This window comes from Haemaphysalis longicornis, unplaced genomic scaffold (assembly GCF_048455015.1).
Source record: "Haemaphysalis longicornis isolate Haplotype H1 unplaced genomic scaffold, Haemaphysalis longicornis Haplotype H1 scaffold_4, whole genome shotgun sequence".
NCBI classification, from domain to species: Eukaryota; Metazoa; Arthropoda; class Arachnida; order Ixodida; family Ixodidae; genus Haemaphysalis; species Haemaphysalis longicornis.
This window is the reverse complement of record NW_027526361.1, coordinates 30,883,325-30,899,052: the sequence shown is the minus strand read 5'-3', so window position 1 is coordinate 30,899,052 and position 15,728 is coordinate 30,883,325. Positions and strand designations below refer to the sequence as shown.

At 49.9% G+C, this 15,728-nt stretch overlaps 1 protein-coding gene and 1 non-coding gene across 2 annotated transcripts; both read right to left on the bottom strand.

Annotated features, from left to right (window-relative positions):
- Positions 1 to 742: 742 nt before the first annotated feature.
- LOC144180297 (E3 ubiquitin-protein ligase MARCHF2-like) lies at positions 743 to 12,235 on the bottom strand. Its single transcript, XM_077708665.1, has 2 exons — positions 11,960 to 12,235; positions 743 to 1,952 (listed from the first exon to the last, which is right to left on the bottom strand). The coding sequence occupies exons 1-2, from the start codon at positions 12,233 to 12,235 to the stop codon at positions 1,503 to 1,505; spliced, it is 726 nt and encodes a 241-aa protein (XP_077564791.1). The 3' UTR covers positions 743 to 1,502.
- Trnad-guc (transfer RNA aspartic acid (anticodon GUC)) lies at positions 9,318 to 9,389 on the bottom strand. The gene has a single exon. It is a non-coding gene; the product is annotated as a tRNA-Asp (tRNA).
- Positions 12,236 to 15,728: the final 3,493 nt, after the last annotated feature.

Here is a 15,728-nt window from a genome sequence, read left to right as displayed (position 1 = left end):
GAGCGCAGTCGAATGGGCTCCGCAAACTCATTCGGTCCGTAATGTCATTTCGCTGGAATGTCATTACATTTTCTCGTGTGGCAGCAAACAAACATCATTTTCCGTGACATTCGGTGGGAATGGCATTAAATTTGCCGTGTGGCAGGGCTATTATTCCACCTTGTGGATTTCCCCTAAATTTGGTCGATTAACCCTTCCATTCTTTCGTTTGAACGATGTTTGTCTGGTAAAGGGAAAGTTTCCAGCTTCACCGATCAGTGTGATGTCACGCTGGCATTGGTGAAGATGTAAGTTTCATTTTGTAGCTAAGACGTCTCGAGTATCAAATTTGTTGTGATCTTGTTGCTGCAAGGGGCAGGGGGATTTACTTGTTGAGGTACCTTTCCGATTTCCGATATTGACCGAGTGGCGTGAGGGATCGGAGGCTCAAAAACAAAAACAAAATCAATGTGCCTCGCACTGTTGCGAGCGGCGCGAACCACAAAACTGAACGGAATTCCCGTCGACAACTGAAATGTAAAGCGCTACATGACAATTTCCCCATAGATATTTCTGGCCAAATTTGTTTTATTACAGCTTTTCCTAAAACCCTTGAGACATTTTTAATACGTTTTACGATGTAAAGACTAATGCGCTACATTTTGTTTGCCAGTGCCATTGATGGCCGAGTATGCTAACATATGGAAAGACAACTAAGAACTAATGGTTTGACGCCTCCTCCCCCCCCCCCCCCTCAAAAAAAAGAAAAAGTCATTTCCACACCTAACCATGTATATTCGCAAATCAAAAGATATATTCTAATTATCTATCGCATGGCGCATCTGTGAACATTTCCGGGTTCCCTCAAAAGTTCACAATTAAGACTTGAGGTCCAACATTCCTCAAGGATTTGAGCCAGTATTTGCCAAGCATTGATTAACGCGTCGTACGAAACGTGGGCCACTGAGTCCGCTCATTTACCCACATTTAGCTCCTCCAAATCGCACAAGGGGTCAGAAAAGAATCACTGCTGTAATTTAAGCTCGGCGCCTCCCGTGCGCCCGGATTTACACACACGGGGATTCAAATAAAACAGTAGCTCCGTGTCGACGCCCTGCGCCTTTTTTATCGCTATTTCTTAGCTCCTCTTCCCAAAAATCGACGTCGAGACATTGCACTTCGACAGCGTCCGTTTGAGAAACTTGACACGTCACTTCGGGTGTCAGTTCGAAAGCAATAATTTTAGCTGTTTTTCCTTGATTAGCGAAACTTGTACGAAGCAATACCGAGAGCAGTTTTTCCACGGCCAAGGCGCAATATTTTTACCCACTGTTTGTAACCATGCCAGGCGTCACCCGCCAATTTCTACCCGCAGACCCTCACTCGCGAATCTCGTCCCAACCAAGCGCGCCGAGTGACACCGCTGGAACGGCTGGGCGTCACCAAGACGTGCGGTTCGTAATCGTCCTCTTCCGTCGTCTCTTGTCCCAAGTCGCTGCTCGCGCGCGAGCCCGTCTCAGTTTCTAGACGACGGGGTGGTCCGTGGTGACTGCGGTCGCCGCGCCGTTGGGCGCAGGCGAAGCGGGCGCCGGTGGCGCAGGCGGCTGCGGCGGCTGGGGTCCTCCCGTGGGGTCGGAGGCCGAGCTCTCGGGCGCGCTGCTGGTCGGCAGCACGAGGCGGACCACCCAGTTGTTCTGGCGCCACTGGAGCAGCGCCTGGTGGTGGTGGCGCACCATGAGGTAGATGTCGGCCACGCAGATGAGGCCGGCCACCACGACGATGACGACGATGAAAGCGCATCCCAGCACCGTGGAGATGCCGCTGATGATCTCCACTGCCGACAGCCAGGCCGACACGAGCAGCATGACGGCGCCGAACAGGGAGAGGGACATGTCGATCAGGATGTACCACCGGTTCGCCTGGGTGTTCGGGTCGCTCAGCCAGTCCCACAAGCTCTTGGCTGTCCGCTCCACCTGCAGCGGGAAATGGCGAGGACGCACCAGCGTTAGAGAATCCTTTCGAAGCACGTGGTCCATATTGCGGACCACGTGCTTCCGCATAACCACCATAATCACCATAATTCAAAAACTACAAGAAGCGGCATCCCTTGTAGAGAACATCGCCCGTAGCTGCGGTCTGGAGTGCTCCCCACAAAAATCGTAGTTGCTTCTACTGGACGGCCACAAACACCTCAGCAAGGTTCGCGGCTCTAAGAGACCACCCATCCAAGTAGGTGGTCATCTGATCCCTGAAGTTGCCAACATTCACATCCTCGGCTGCACCGTCAAAAATCAGGAACTAATTTACCATCACTATTCGAAAACTCAAGTCCACATGCCGACAAGTAACTCAGTTAATCAAAAGAACTACAAGTAGAAACAGTGGTATGACAGAGGCGGACATAACGAGAATTGTCCAGGCCTTCATAATTACCCGTATCATTTACAGTACACCATACCTCCGTCTTTCAGTTCGTGAAACTGACGAGATAAACATCATTACACGGAAATGCTATAAAGAGGCGCTGGGCCTACCACAATGGACCAATACAGACAGACTTGAAGAAATGGGTCTCCATAACACGATCGATGAACTAATCTCAGCCCATCTGACGTGCCAATACAGAAGGCTCGAAAAAACGGAGGCGGGGGCACACGTACTCCGACGCCTGGGTTTCCCCACGCATGAGCTTCCCGAGAGCCGATTAAACCACTCCTTACCGACAACTTGGCGTTCTAGAATACACGTCGATCCCATCCCCAGAAACATGCATCCCATGCAACATCGTGACCGCAGGTGGAAAAGAGCGGCTACCATCGAAGCTCACCTATCGTGCATCCCGCCACAAGCGGTTCTCTACACGGATGCTGCAGCCCTGCCCATCAGGGGCGCCAGCTACAATCAAAATCCCCTGCTTGCAGTCGTGGTCGATGGGAGTGGACACACCGTCTCCGCTATGACAATCCTTCCACCGGTCTCAAGCCGAAGAAGTGGCAATCACCTTGGCCATTGCCCAGGCACCAACGATGTCCCCCAGCATCTACGTAGTCTCTGACTCAGCAGTGGCATGCAGAAACTTCATCTCCAGGGTCGTCTCAAACACAGCCCAGGAGATTCTGCTCGCCTCGTCAAGAAGGCATCGCCGCACAAGTATAACATTCCACCTGCTTTGGATCGCGGTACGCTCAGGCAACAGGGGCGATGAGCGAGCTCACGCGGCGGCCACCGCTCTAAACCACCTCGCCCACAAGCGCCTAGTCCCTCAAATTCGCCCTCCTCCGCCCGGTTCCGGAAGCACCAATTTCAATCAAGACGAGGCTGTGGATTCCACATCCTATAGCCTGACGCGTCTTTCGCCGAAATCACTGAGCATTTTTGGTCCAGGCGGCGACGGCTGCCACATCCCCATCACAACCTCACCTAGCCACAACAGAAAATGCTAAGGCGACTGCAGACAAACACTCTCATGTGTCCAGTCAGACTCCACCAGTTTTATCCAACGAAGTTCACCAACCCTCAGTGCAAGTTCAGTGGAGGCGACGGAACCGTGGAGCACATGGTGTGGCTTTATACAGTCACACCCCGGGCCTCCCGCCCGCCCCTTTTCCGGTTCCTCGGATCGACACCCTTTGCTTTCGGGACAAGCCAGCAGTAACAACCAACGTTGGTAACAACAGCATCCCTTTTCCATCCCCTCATGCTCCTAGGCCATGGAGGCTTATCCTGGACAGCCCCTCCCTCGAGGACCAGCTCCTAATGGTCGGCAGAGCAGAGGCCGCGACCATGGCACTTGAATTCCCCTGAGCCGGAGTCTGGGCCTCCTTTCCCCAACCCCTCCCCTTCTAAAGGCCAATAAATTGCGTTTCACCACCACCTATTGCGGAAGTTTACGCGCGCTCCAGAGCGAAGGAACACTGCACGTCGAAGACATAGATATAGGACATCGAATGGAGGCCTTCGTAGTTGAGGCTCTATTTCTTTAATAAACCAAGGTTTATTAGTATCCCACTTTAGGGGCGTGTTTATAATCGACAACCCGATATCTGTCGGTGTCCTAAATTATGATAGTTATGCGCAAGTAAGTCTCTGAAAGACAAAACGCCTCTGAAATGGGGCTGAAGCAATTGACGCAGTGGACAGCGGACGATTCTAGTCAACATGTGCTCTTCCCGGGGCACACAGTGAAGACAGCTTCTTTGTTTTGGTGTTCCACCGGAGCTCTTGCTCCTCACGCGCGCATCTTCTGAAAAGAGTCAGAAATTCCACTCAAGATTCGTGGCGCAAAAGACGAGGAGCCCCGTGGCATGCAGTAAACGTTTCTTTCAAAGCCACCGGTAGCCGGCTCCTTAATAATAAAGCAGGGAGGCTACTGCATGCGGGGTCGCTCCTCAAGGCATCAGCCCCCGGGTCATCGTTCTCCAAAGCCCATTGTTCTTGCGGCCGAGAAGCACGGGACCATTGTTTCTACTCAGAGGTCGAGGGTACATTTTAATCTTGAGCCAGAAACTCAGCCACTTTATACTCGTTCTGTTTTTGCTTTAGAGCCGACTGCAACTTGTGCATATTGGCTACACCAGGATTTTTAGACTCTGCTGTTGGGAATATTGACGTTTGATTACAGGAGTGGAGGAGAGCCGGAAGGGACGCCGGCGTAGAATCCGTCGTACTTTCGAATGCGAACTCATATGGTCATCTTCGAGGCAGCGTTTCGAGAAACCCGGGTGTCACAATGCGAGTTCAGTTAGCAATGCAATGCGAGTTCAATGAGAAACTTGCAATGTGAACTCCATTTGATGGTTGGTTGTTCTGTTTTTGGTGTAGGATGTAAGAAATAGGTACCAAAGTTGCTTAGTTACGCAATTTCGCCATCTTTTCAATGAATTAGTTGCCTGTCTTCAATCTGATAGGGAAAGAAACAACACAGAGGAAGAAAATTAAGTTCAAGGAAATGATACCTACAAGTGCTCGGGCGATGCCCCAGAAAATGCTCCCAAAAATGAAATCGTGTCAACTGAAGCGGCCTCGCATGAGGCAGGTGTTGAGCGCAAAAAACGATTTTGAGAACACACCTAATTCGGCAATGAGAAAGTTTCGGTGAGGTGTTCTGACACCGTAACATCCCCCTGGTTACGCCCCTAGCTTCCGTATACTCTACTCGTTTTGCCTTCGGATGAAGCTTCGAAGATGGCTACAGTCGGGCTGATATGTATGGTGCTAGAACACCGCGAAACAGCAAAACTGTCACGGCACGACCATGCCAACGGTTTTTATAACGTTCGTAGCTAATGTATGCTAATGTATGCCTGCGCTCCTTGGAGCGCAGGCATACGTCGCATTTTGCAATAAAAATACGTTTCCGTCTTTTAATGCATGCGCGGCCATTCAGTATCCTCCGCCCCTTTCTACCTTAGCAGATCCGCGTGTAGATAGATGGCTTTGACCTAAAGCCTCACTCTGAAAACGGCAGATATCTGGTGCGTGGTCACACGGGAAAGCGCCTCTTCGCCTGTCGTCTGCGACCGCCTCCACGGACGTCCATGGAAGGTCCGAATTACAGCCGAACATCCAATGCCCAGTTTGGACGGCCACTAGGAAGGTACATTTCCGGACGTACATTGGACATCCACAAACCGATGTACAAGTCCGAATCACATCCGCCAGTGGACGTGCAAAGTTACTACAAAGCATCAAATAATGGCTTTAACTGAATATAAAAGTAAGAACGAATAAGCTACTTTGCTTTTCAATTGAAAAAAATTTGTACATCAACACCCTAACTTGTATATTGCAAGTTTCATCTGCCTATTTCTAAAATTAAGCCAATTTCTTTTACTTTTTTGAAGCACTTCACCGACTTAACGATGATTGGGGAAGGATATATAAGAATTGGGAACCGCTAACGAAACGTGTAAAGCAAGTTCACACTGTTCATGTATGCCGGTCCGCCCGGTAGTGCATTGGTCTTGGGCACTGTAGTATTCTTTGTAGTAACATTAGCTTTTCGTTATGTGATTCTGGAAATTTTTACTGAGCATCCAAAATACACCCAGTTTCGGACATCCGACTAGACGTGCGGAAGTGTTAAATCCGGACGTCCCACGGACGTACATGGTACAATTATCGGCCCTGAAACGGACGTCCGTAAAAGTGGAGTGGACGTACGGTGGACGGTCGACGGACGTCCATTCGTTGCTTGGGCACCTGCATGCACCACGAAAGCGGCATGCGTGCATATGAATGAGGCTGCTTGCATGGGGAAGACAATGTCATGGCAGGGTTCGCGTTATTGGGGGCAAGTGCAAGTGTGGGAAACTCACTCTCCGCCATGCAAGCTGCATAGCCAAACTCCAATTAACTTTACATGGACCGAGCAGGGCGTAAAATTAAACAAAAGGGTCTCGCTTGTTTCGAAAAGCTTTTTTCCGCGACTCCGCGCACTTCCTTTATTCTCATCCCAATCGCGTCAATCAGGAAGAGGCCCGCGGGAAAAAAGAACGGTGCACGCAGACCGACTGAAGTGGCCTTTTGTCGACGTTCGTGAGCGGACCCTCAAGGCGAAAGGCGGGTCACGTAGGAAACGACGCTCTTCGGATCGGTCTCCGTCACCACGGGTCACGCAATGGCACGACGCACTTTGGAGCGCTGTGAGAAATGGCGGTGCGCGCGGCAAAGGAAAGCAGACAAATTTGGGCATCCCCGCGCACACCGACAGACACTCGCAAAAATAAAAATGGCCGCGTATCTGCTCCTTTCGTTGCAAATGTCGTCAAAAGACGATAGTCTTTATCGACTTTTGCCAAGTAAATGCCTCCCTTCACTTTCCCGCTCACCTCTCATGTTGTTCCTGTTGCGTCGCGCTCCTCCCAAGGTAAAGACGCCAAAGGTTTGCATAAATCATTTTAAATTTCCTGCGTTCCACTGCTCCAGGCCAGGTGTCTCGATGCCAACGCTGCCGTACGGCGTAAACGCGTGTGAATCGAGGCGCTCTACTTCAACGTTTATAGAACCGCGTTTCCCTAGTCCACGTGCGTTCCAAGCAGAACGTGGAACCTACCTATCTAGTGGAACCTTTCGTAACTCTTGCCACTTGATTTCTTCAAATGCCGCCAGAAGCTATATGGCGCGGGCGACAGCAGGCGACGGCGGAGTGATATTTTTTTCCTCAGTTGATGAAGTATTTAATCTCGCCAAAATCAAACATGTACGATTTTTTATAAAGGAACGCTGCAAATATCACTTCTGTATTAATTTGTTGTCTTACATATGCGTAATGTCTTGTTGTTCTTCAATAATATTGACAAGTTGACAAGTATGAACATTACACCGGACTTAGACGGGCACATTTAGCTGTGACTATATAAGACTATTGCGCAGGCATTGTTTTACTTTGGCCGGGTGGCTGAATCGAGTCACAGACAGACAGACGGACAGACAGACATAGAGACAGACCAAAATTTCTGGGTTTAAGTAGCCCAAGAAAGACTATCGTCTTTAATATGTTGAACCGCAGTCAACTGGAGAGTGAGCTTATTGAGGCCGTTTTCGCCACCCCAGCTACTACAGATACGCCAGAAAAGCAGCAAATGGGAGCGGGACGGAGTCCACGAGGACCTTGACGCCTCGGTACTCCGCCCGGCGCTCCGCTTTGTTGCCCGGGTAAGGACTGCCATAATGTGTGCCTTATTGTTTTTTTAGTACTTTTTTTACCGTGCTGTGTTCTTTCGATATGTTACTTGTCTTGTTAATCTGTGCATTGTCGTGTTGCTTCTTGGCACATAACTACTTGTATGTCCCCCCCCCCCCCCCCTACCCCTCTTATTTTAAATCTGACTGTTTTTCTTTTGTTTACAGGCGTGTCAGGAATGTTTCTTGTGTACGTGTTATTACGTGCATTGTCGGGTTAACAGCCCCAATTTGTCTGCCCCAAGGCGCGACAAATTAATTCTGCTGGTGGCCTTTCCTTTTCATCTTTTGTTGATGAATAAATACATACACACACTTCCAGAATGGACATTTTGAAGCGCGAAGGAAAATACGTGACAAATTAGTGGAATATAAAAATAGTGACTTTCTTTATTTTTATTCTGCACAGGATGTCCGCAAGAAGTTTTGAGTTCAGGTACGTTTGAACTAAAAAGGTCATGCAAGATATAGACCTTCACCTGCCTCCAGTATGAGCTGTTGATACAAAAACAATACTTGCTTATTCAGCTGTTCTAAATAGAAAGTGGCTGCCTTAGAAGTATTAAAAAAATGCGGTATGCTGGGGTGCCCAAAAAACGGCACAATTCAACTCGATAAACATCGTAGATTAACGAGAAGGGATGAACTTTTCTACGAAGGTGTCAGTGTCAGTTGCCGTGAAAAGTTAACGATTTTTTTTTTGACCAAAATGTAAGCCGGAACCGCCCTTAAAAAGAAAACAATCCCTGAATGGATCATCACACTCAGAAACCCCTAGGGTTATGCGTGCTGATGTAGCCGTGCGAGTAGCGTTTTGGTGCGCTGTGACGGGGACGACGTCCGTACTACCTGCGTGAATTTGTTCTGTAGGCATCGTAATTTAATCTGGCTGGCTCGTAGTTTCTGTTCTTATCCATGTGTACAACTTTCGCGCTGATTAAGTGTGAAGAGCTCCTGCAAAGGGTCCCTTCGCGTGCCACGAGGAACGGGTGTTTGTAGAAGAGAGGCGCGTTTTACTACTGCATCATCTGTATTTGTCGCACTGTGCTAGACGACGTCAGTTCAGTTAAAGAAGCTGCCCTTAGATTCGTCACCCTCTTCGTCGTTGTCCTCGTGCTGCTGTGTGATTTCCACAGCAGCACGAAGTCCCCTCCCATTCTCCTCCAGCGGCCAGCCGCTCCTGTGTTTCAGTGCGTTTTTGCATTCTTTGCTTGCGAGTTTTCTGATTTCACCCCTCTATCAAAATAACGGTCTTCATTTACCTCTGTATTACGGTCTCTCTACAACTACCCTTTTGTCCTGATTGCCCATATGCCCTGGTCGCCGGTTTGCGATGCGATGCGCAACATTTCTTCGTCTTAATTTCAGCAGTGATTTCTTACACCCTATTTTGTTCTCTGAAATGGGATTCTGGCTGTCTTATTTTTGTCTTCTTTGTGCCGTTGTCCTGGTGCGCTGTAACGCTCCCCTTTTAAAGATTACCAACTGGCGCACCAAGCAACCGTCGTGAACTTGTAATTGCTGCATGATTTTCTCCTTCGAACGCGCACGCTTAGGGATCGGACGCAAACGCTCGGAAATGGCGTTAAGAAGGGCTGGAGATTAAAAATCTCGTTTAATCGAACACAGATAAAAAAAGGATGGAAAAAGAAACGCTCCCCGTCGGGGAATCGAACCCCGGTCTCCCGCGTGACAGGCGGGGATACTGACCACTATACTAACGAGGAGACGTCCACATTGCTCTAAAAGAACATTTAAGAATAAATACAGCTTAGTCAGTACATGTTTTTTTGTGTGTTTTGCATCGACTATAATTCTCTTGCAATACTTTACGCACACCAGCAAGTTTGATATATCGTGCCGTGTTTCCTGCAACTAGGAGCGCTAAGCTTGCGCTTCAAGCACTTTACTCACTGAGTTGCGATCGGGTTGCGGCAGCAACTGTCCCATTCCATTTGAAGTACAATGTAAAGTTGGTCATTCAGAGAGAGAGAGAGAGTGAGAGAAGTGATAAAAGCGAAACAATGAGGAATGTGTGACATTACGACAAAAACGAACATAACTGAAATTTACGAAACCACACGGGGAGGCGGAACTACAAGACTGTTCAGCCCGTCCGACTCTACACTAGAGAAGCCAACATTACGCGACTGATCGGCCAATGAACAAATATTTGTATCTTTGGCGCTATGGTCCGCACTCGTATAATTAATTTACTGACTTTCCCACTAGCCTTACACCATAGCAGCATACCACCGTAGCAAGGCGGCCGATACACATGCTACAAGAGCAACCTGCAGCGCACAAGGCATTGACGGGATGGTGCTGCCATCGGACGGCGCTAAGTGATACTGCGTCAATAGACGGAATACCGCCAAATTTAAATGGTGTGGGTAGGTCCTTGTCATGGTCCTTGTGCTTCAAATTGGTTTTGGGGCCGCAGAGACAAATGTTTGCGTAGCATGGCTACAAAGTACATTCTTTTTCATTTTAATTTTCATGTTATTAACACTGCAATGCAATCAAGTTGTAACAATTATCGACGGGCAGTAAGAAGAGCGTAAATACCTTTGTTTTCAACTTCTTGATAGGCAAATCGTAGCGCGTACCGATCATTTAGATCGTCATTTGTAGTCGAAATCCTGCTAAGCAACATTCAAGGGAATTTGAAGGAGAATTACGCTGTTCACATACAACTCAGGCCGAGTCATCGGAAGGGTAGGTGGTGTACGAACGGCACATGCAAAGCACTCCCCGCTTGCAATTTGGGCGAATAACATCGCTGTCCCGCATAGTACAGATGCGTTGCTTTGCAACAAATTAGTCTTTGAAAAGGTTTGTGGTGCAAGCTATACAAATTAAATTTGTTTATTTTATCTTAACATCTTCTAAGCGATCTACCTTATTACTGCAGGCCAAACCCAGAAAACGGTTCGTTTCCCGTAGCGTCAACCTGACCTTCAATCTCAGCCAAGGTCAAGCCAGCGCCTCGTGCGGCTACGCAGTGAAAGCCTCTAATCGCTCGTTCGTTCCAAGTGGAGGGGTGCAAGGAGGGCACAGGGGGAAAGTGTATAAGGGCGCCTGACATCAGAAAATGATACGAGGAGGCGCTGGCTGCATCCCAGTTTCCTGCGACTTCGAGCCTACAGCGGCGACTGCGTCGAGCAGCGTCTGTTCTGTCTTGTGGACCAATTGTGTGCGCCTTCACTAAGCGCTCTCGGCGCAAGAACTGAGCTATCACTCGACAAACTTGATTTAAACACGTGCAAACAAAACAAATGTACACCTACATATTGCCACCTCACCTCTATGTCGTGTGCTACAAGTTGGAACGCTTCGACGGTCATCCATTTTCGCCGAATGGAATGGATCGTGATTTTTTTTCTTAGTGTTTCAAGTTAGTCAGGAATTGTAAAAGATGCCAGACCTTTATCCCCGTACTTCTTCCAAAGGAAAAAAACGTTGATTGATTGATTGATTGATGGCTGCGTCTAATCTCACGGCAGCCGTGAGAATTACCTTCGGGAAATTCTCACGGCAGTTTCCATAAAAGCTGGCAGGCCTAAATTTTGCTGAATAATATTACGTCCCAACGTGACCTAACGTAACATAACCTCACCGAACCTAGCGTAACCTAACCGAACACGTCATAACCTACCCAAATCCAGCCCAACTGCAACAAACCTAATCTAACCCAGCCCAACGACACAGAACACAACCTATATTAAACGTGATTCAACCAATTCTAGAAGTCCTGTGCGTCGATCTCTTGATATATTAAAAACCAGAGTAAAAACGTATTGAAAATTACGATGAACGAAAAATTCTGAAAGCTAAAAAACAAACAAACAAACAAAAACATCGCAACGGGGGACACGAACCTGAGCTTTCTCGTTTAAAACCAAATACGTTACCACAGCGCTACAGGGACAGCTCCAAGCATGGTATTTTAAGGTATATTTATCCCATAATATCTCCAGTAGCGTGCTTAGCCAATGAGAGGCGACTGCCGTGAGAAATTTCTGACGGTGATTCTCCCGGTTGCCGGGATAATAGACACTACCTTGATTGATTGATTGATTGACTGACTGACTGACTGATTGATTGATTGATTGATTGATTGATTGATCGATCGATTGACTGACTGACTGACTGACTGACTGACTGACTGACTGACTGACTGACTGACTGACTGACTGATTGACTGACTGACTGATTGACTGACTGACTGACTGACTGACTGACATTCAGTGAACAACGGAATGATCCACGGTACAGGCCCCGTGCTGAGTCCCACCTGGAACTTGTAGGAGCAGATGTTGCACTCGTCGGTGTTCCTGCGGGAGAGCCACTCCTCGAGACACGCCTTGTGGACGAAGCCGATGGTGCCCCGGCAGTTGCAAGGAGTGAGCAGGCTGCCGGCCCGGGCGCCGCGGAAGCAGATGCGGCACATGGGCGTCTCGCCCACGCTGGACGTCTCGTCCGCGTTGTCCGAGCCATCCTGGGGTGTGCCGCCGCCGGCCGCAGCCGCGGGCCGCGCCGCGTCTTCGGACTGGCCTTCCGACGACGCCATGGCCGCCCCGAACCTCAGCCTCGCCCGCGTTGTCGCATCGGCGACTCCCTTGACCGCGCCCGCCGCCCGGCTTCTTCCCCTATTCTTCCTCTTCCTCCACTTCGGAGGAGGATGATGGCGGCCTGCTCTTCCTCTTCCAGTTCCGCATGAACCAAAGTCGAAAGCTCGGCGTGTAGTTCGCGGCATGGCTCTATCAGTCGAGTAATCCAAGAGCAGACTAGTAAACGCTTTAAATTATGAATAGGCGATCTATTGTAGAAATCGCAATGCGATGGAGCCAGAGACGAGGAAGACGACAACACGATGGGTATGCTGAACCCAACGTTGATGTTTTTCATCCTGGGATTATCGTAAAATTAGTACAAAAGTGTTGAATTTACGGCGCGTATTATGCTTAAAGGGGTCATGAAGACAAAATACAAGTTTGTTTTATTCGAAAGATTTCGTGTTCTATAGTGCCCCCAGCACTTGTCTGGAAGCAAACGATTGTTTATTCACTGCGGATTCATCAATTTAAGCTGAAATTTTTATTCGCGCGCCAAAACATGTGTTTGAACGACGTTTGCAATGCCATCATAAGAATAGGTCTTTCAGCTAAACTAGGTGTGGAGCGGAGACTTGCTTACTCTTAGTCAACCTAGATGGCGCCACTACACCGCGGCAAGCCGTTTTCTGCATTAGGTTTTTTTGTGACCGTGTATAAACCTGGCATGTGTTTGTTCATGGGAAAATTATCGTTTCCTGAAACATGGTGCTCGCTTGACAAATATGGTCACGTAAGATACCGCCGCTTGCGTCAATCGGCCAGTGTCGTCTGAGACAACCCCAAAGCCCCGCACTGCTGTGCATCTAAACGAACCATAGTGCGCGCAGTACCAACAGCAGTAAGCATCAGAACTTCTATGTTTACGTGTGATTTAGTAGCTTCCACTGCTTGTCCCACCATCCTTACTGATACAATAAGAATGTGCCCTAAATCTGAACCCAAATAGCTCGTTCGGCAAGCTTATAAGTTCTGCCTAATTTGCGTTTGCTTTTTTCGGCCTCCACCAATCGCCGAGCTGGCTGGTGTGACATCATAGGTTCTGTTGCCGGAAATAAGCTAGTGGGCCGCATGGTCACTCCCTTTTTTCTTAATTATATAGCTTATTTGAAGAAAGTTTAGTTAAAAGTGGTGTCAGTGTGATTCTAACGAGGCAATTTTTTCAATGAACCAAACTTGTGTTTTGTCTGCATGGCCCCTTTAAGCAGTGGCGCACCTACGTGGGGGAGGGGTTTAACGCCCCTCCCCCTTTTCCACCGAACAGCAGCCGAAGTTGACCGAGCAAAGTTTGTAGTAGCGGAAACTTCTCTTGTTAAACGTTCTAACTTCTTAGTCAAATATCGAAAAAGCATATTGTTTGGCTGGTATTAAAAATAAAAGAAGAAGAAAATTGGAGCACGAGCGTTTAAGAGAGAGAGAGAGAGAGAGAGAGAGAGAGAGAGAGAGAGAGAGAGAGAGAGAGAGAGAGAGAGAGAGAGAGAAGCCACACTATGTAAGCGGTTAGATTGCATGGTGCTGGCGGGGTTGACCTACATAGAGCACCACACAGGATACTTGCGGCCCACGGAGACCGGGTTTCGACCAGGTACACAGTCTGTACACACGATAGCCTCCAAATGCTCCGCCGCACGGTGGGGCGCCGTCGTGGTACAGTGCCCAGAGTATATTCTAGGCACTGTAGTCGTGGACCCACCAAGACTCCAGCCATCGTTGTAGCCGTAGACCTGCAGAAGGCCTTCGACACGGTCAATTATACCCGGATCGTGGAAGTACTTCGCGAGTGTGGAGCTGGCCCACGCATCACCAATTTTGTGAAAGGATTCCTAAAAGACCGGACATTCGAGATTAACAACGACAGCCACCAACCATAGACCTTCAACAATGTAGTCGGGGTGCCACAGGGGGCGATCCTGTATCCTATGCTATTTAATCTTGTGATGCGCGACATCGCTGGTGAGCTCGAGACAATCGACCACTTGAAGCACACAGTATACGCGGACGATATTACGTTATGGACTGATGGCTCGACCGACGTCAAGACGGCCGCTGCGGCGGTGCAGCGTAGACTGGACGCCATTGAACGGGGGCTCATGGCTACAGGCATGCGCGCCTCTTCGGAGAAGACCCAGTACATCGTTCTAGGTGGTGCGGAGCAGACTAGGGAGGCCTTCGACATCAGGCTAGGCGGTCGCCGCATCGAGCGGGCTGCTTCCCGTTGGATCCGGATCCTAGGGGTCCCACTGCACGAACAGGGTGGAGCCGACGAGTGGGTCCGACAGCTGAAGGTTACGTGGCGGCAACAGCTCCATATCATCCGACGGATGGGCAACCGCTTCGGCGGTGCGGCGACGCAGGCTATACGTACGCTGATCCAGGCGGTGCTTATATCGAAGGCATGCTACGGGACGGTTTGCTTCGAGCTCACCCAAGCGCAACACGCGCAACTAGAAACGCTGCACCGCGCGTGCCTGCGAGCTATCACGGGTCTGCCCAGGCACACCAGAACCGAGGAGCTCTACCGGTTTGTGAGGCTCCCTCCGCTACGCCACATCATAGAGGAGCGGTACAAATTAACGAGACGAGCTACCACCAATGCCGGGACATACATCCAGCGTCTCATCAACGACACGGCGAGCGACGAGTCGCCGATTTTGCCTCCGCCGAATCAAATCCCCCCTTGGGAGGACAAGCTTATCCGCACCCCCAAACCCATGTCGAGGGTCTGCAGGAAGGACCACCACAGAGAGGAGCGCGCCGCCGCCGCGGCGCGAGCCGACCTGCAAGAAGGTGCCATATTCGTTGACGCCGCCGTCGATGCGACCACCAACCGCGTTACCGTTGCTTGTGCATATGGGCCAGCGCGGGCGAGGCGGTCGTTTCAGTTTGACACGACGCCCAGCACAGTGCGATGCGAGCTGGAGGCGGTACTACTGGCGGCGAACCACATCGAAGAGCGCTACCAGGCGGAGGAGCACCGGGGCTGGCAATTTACCCTATATACTGACAGCAGTGAGGCGGTGACAAGTCTCGGTGGCACCCCAGTCATTGGATCCACAAGCCACCTCATCAAGACGATTGTGAAGAGACTTCGCACAACGCAATCCATTACCGTGTGGGTGGACTGGTGCCGGGACATGCGGGTGGCGTCGGGAACGAGGCCGCCCACGCGTGGGCGAGCGGCGAAGCAAGTAACCGCTCCGACCCATTACACCCTGTTCCCCCAGCACGGCACGACCCAGACCCTGTGGACGACAGAGCCGCTGCCAAGTAAGAGAGCAGGGCGAAGCTCCGTGCCGCTACATCCCATGACCCACGACCACTGCCAGGAGGACTTCCCAGAGGGGCCCAAATCCTGCTACACAAAATAAGAGCAGGGGCTGCTCTTACGGAGGACGTGCTCGCAAAGTGGCGGGTATACGTTCCCCGACGCTCACGACACCTAAGAGAACC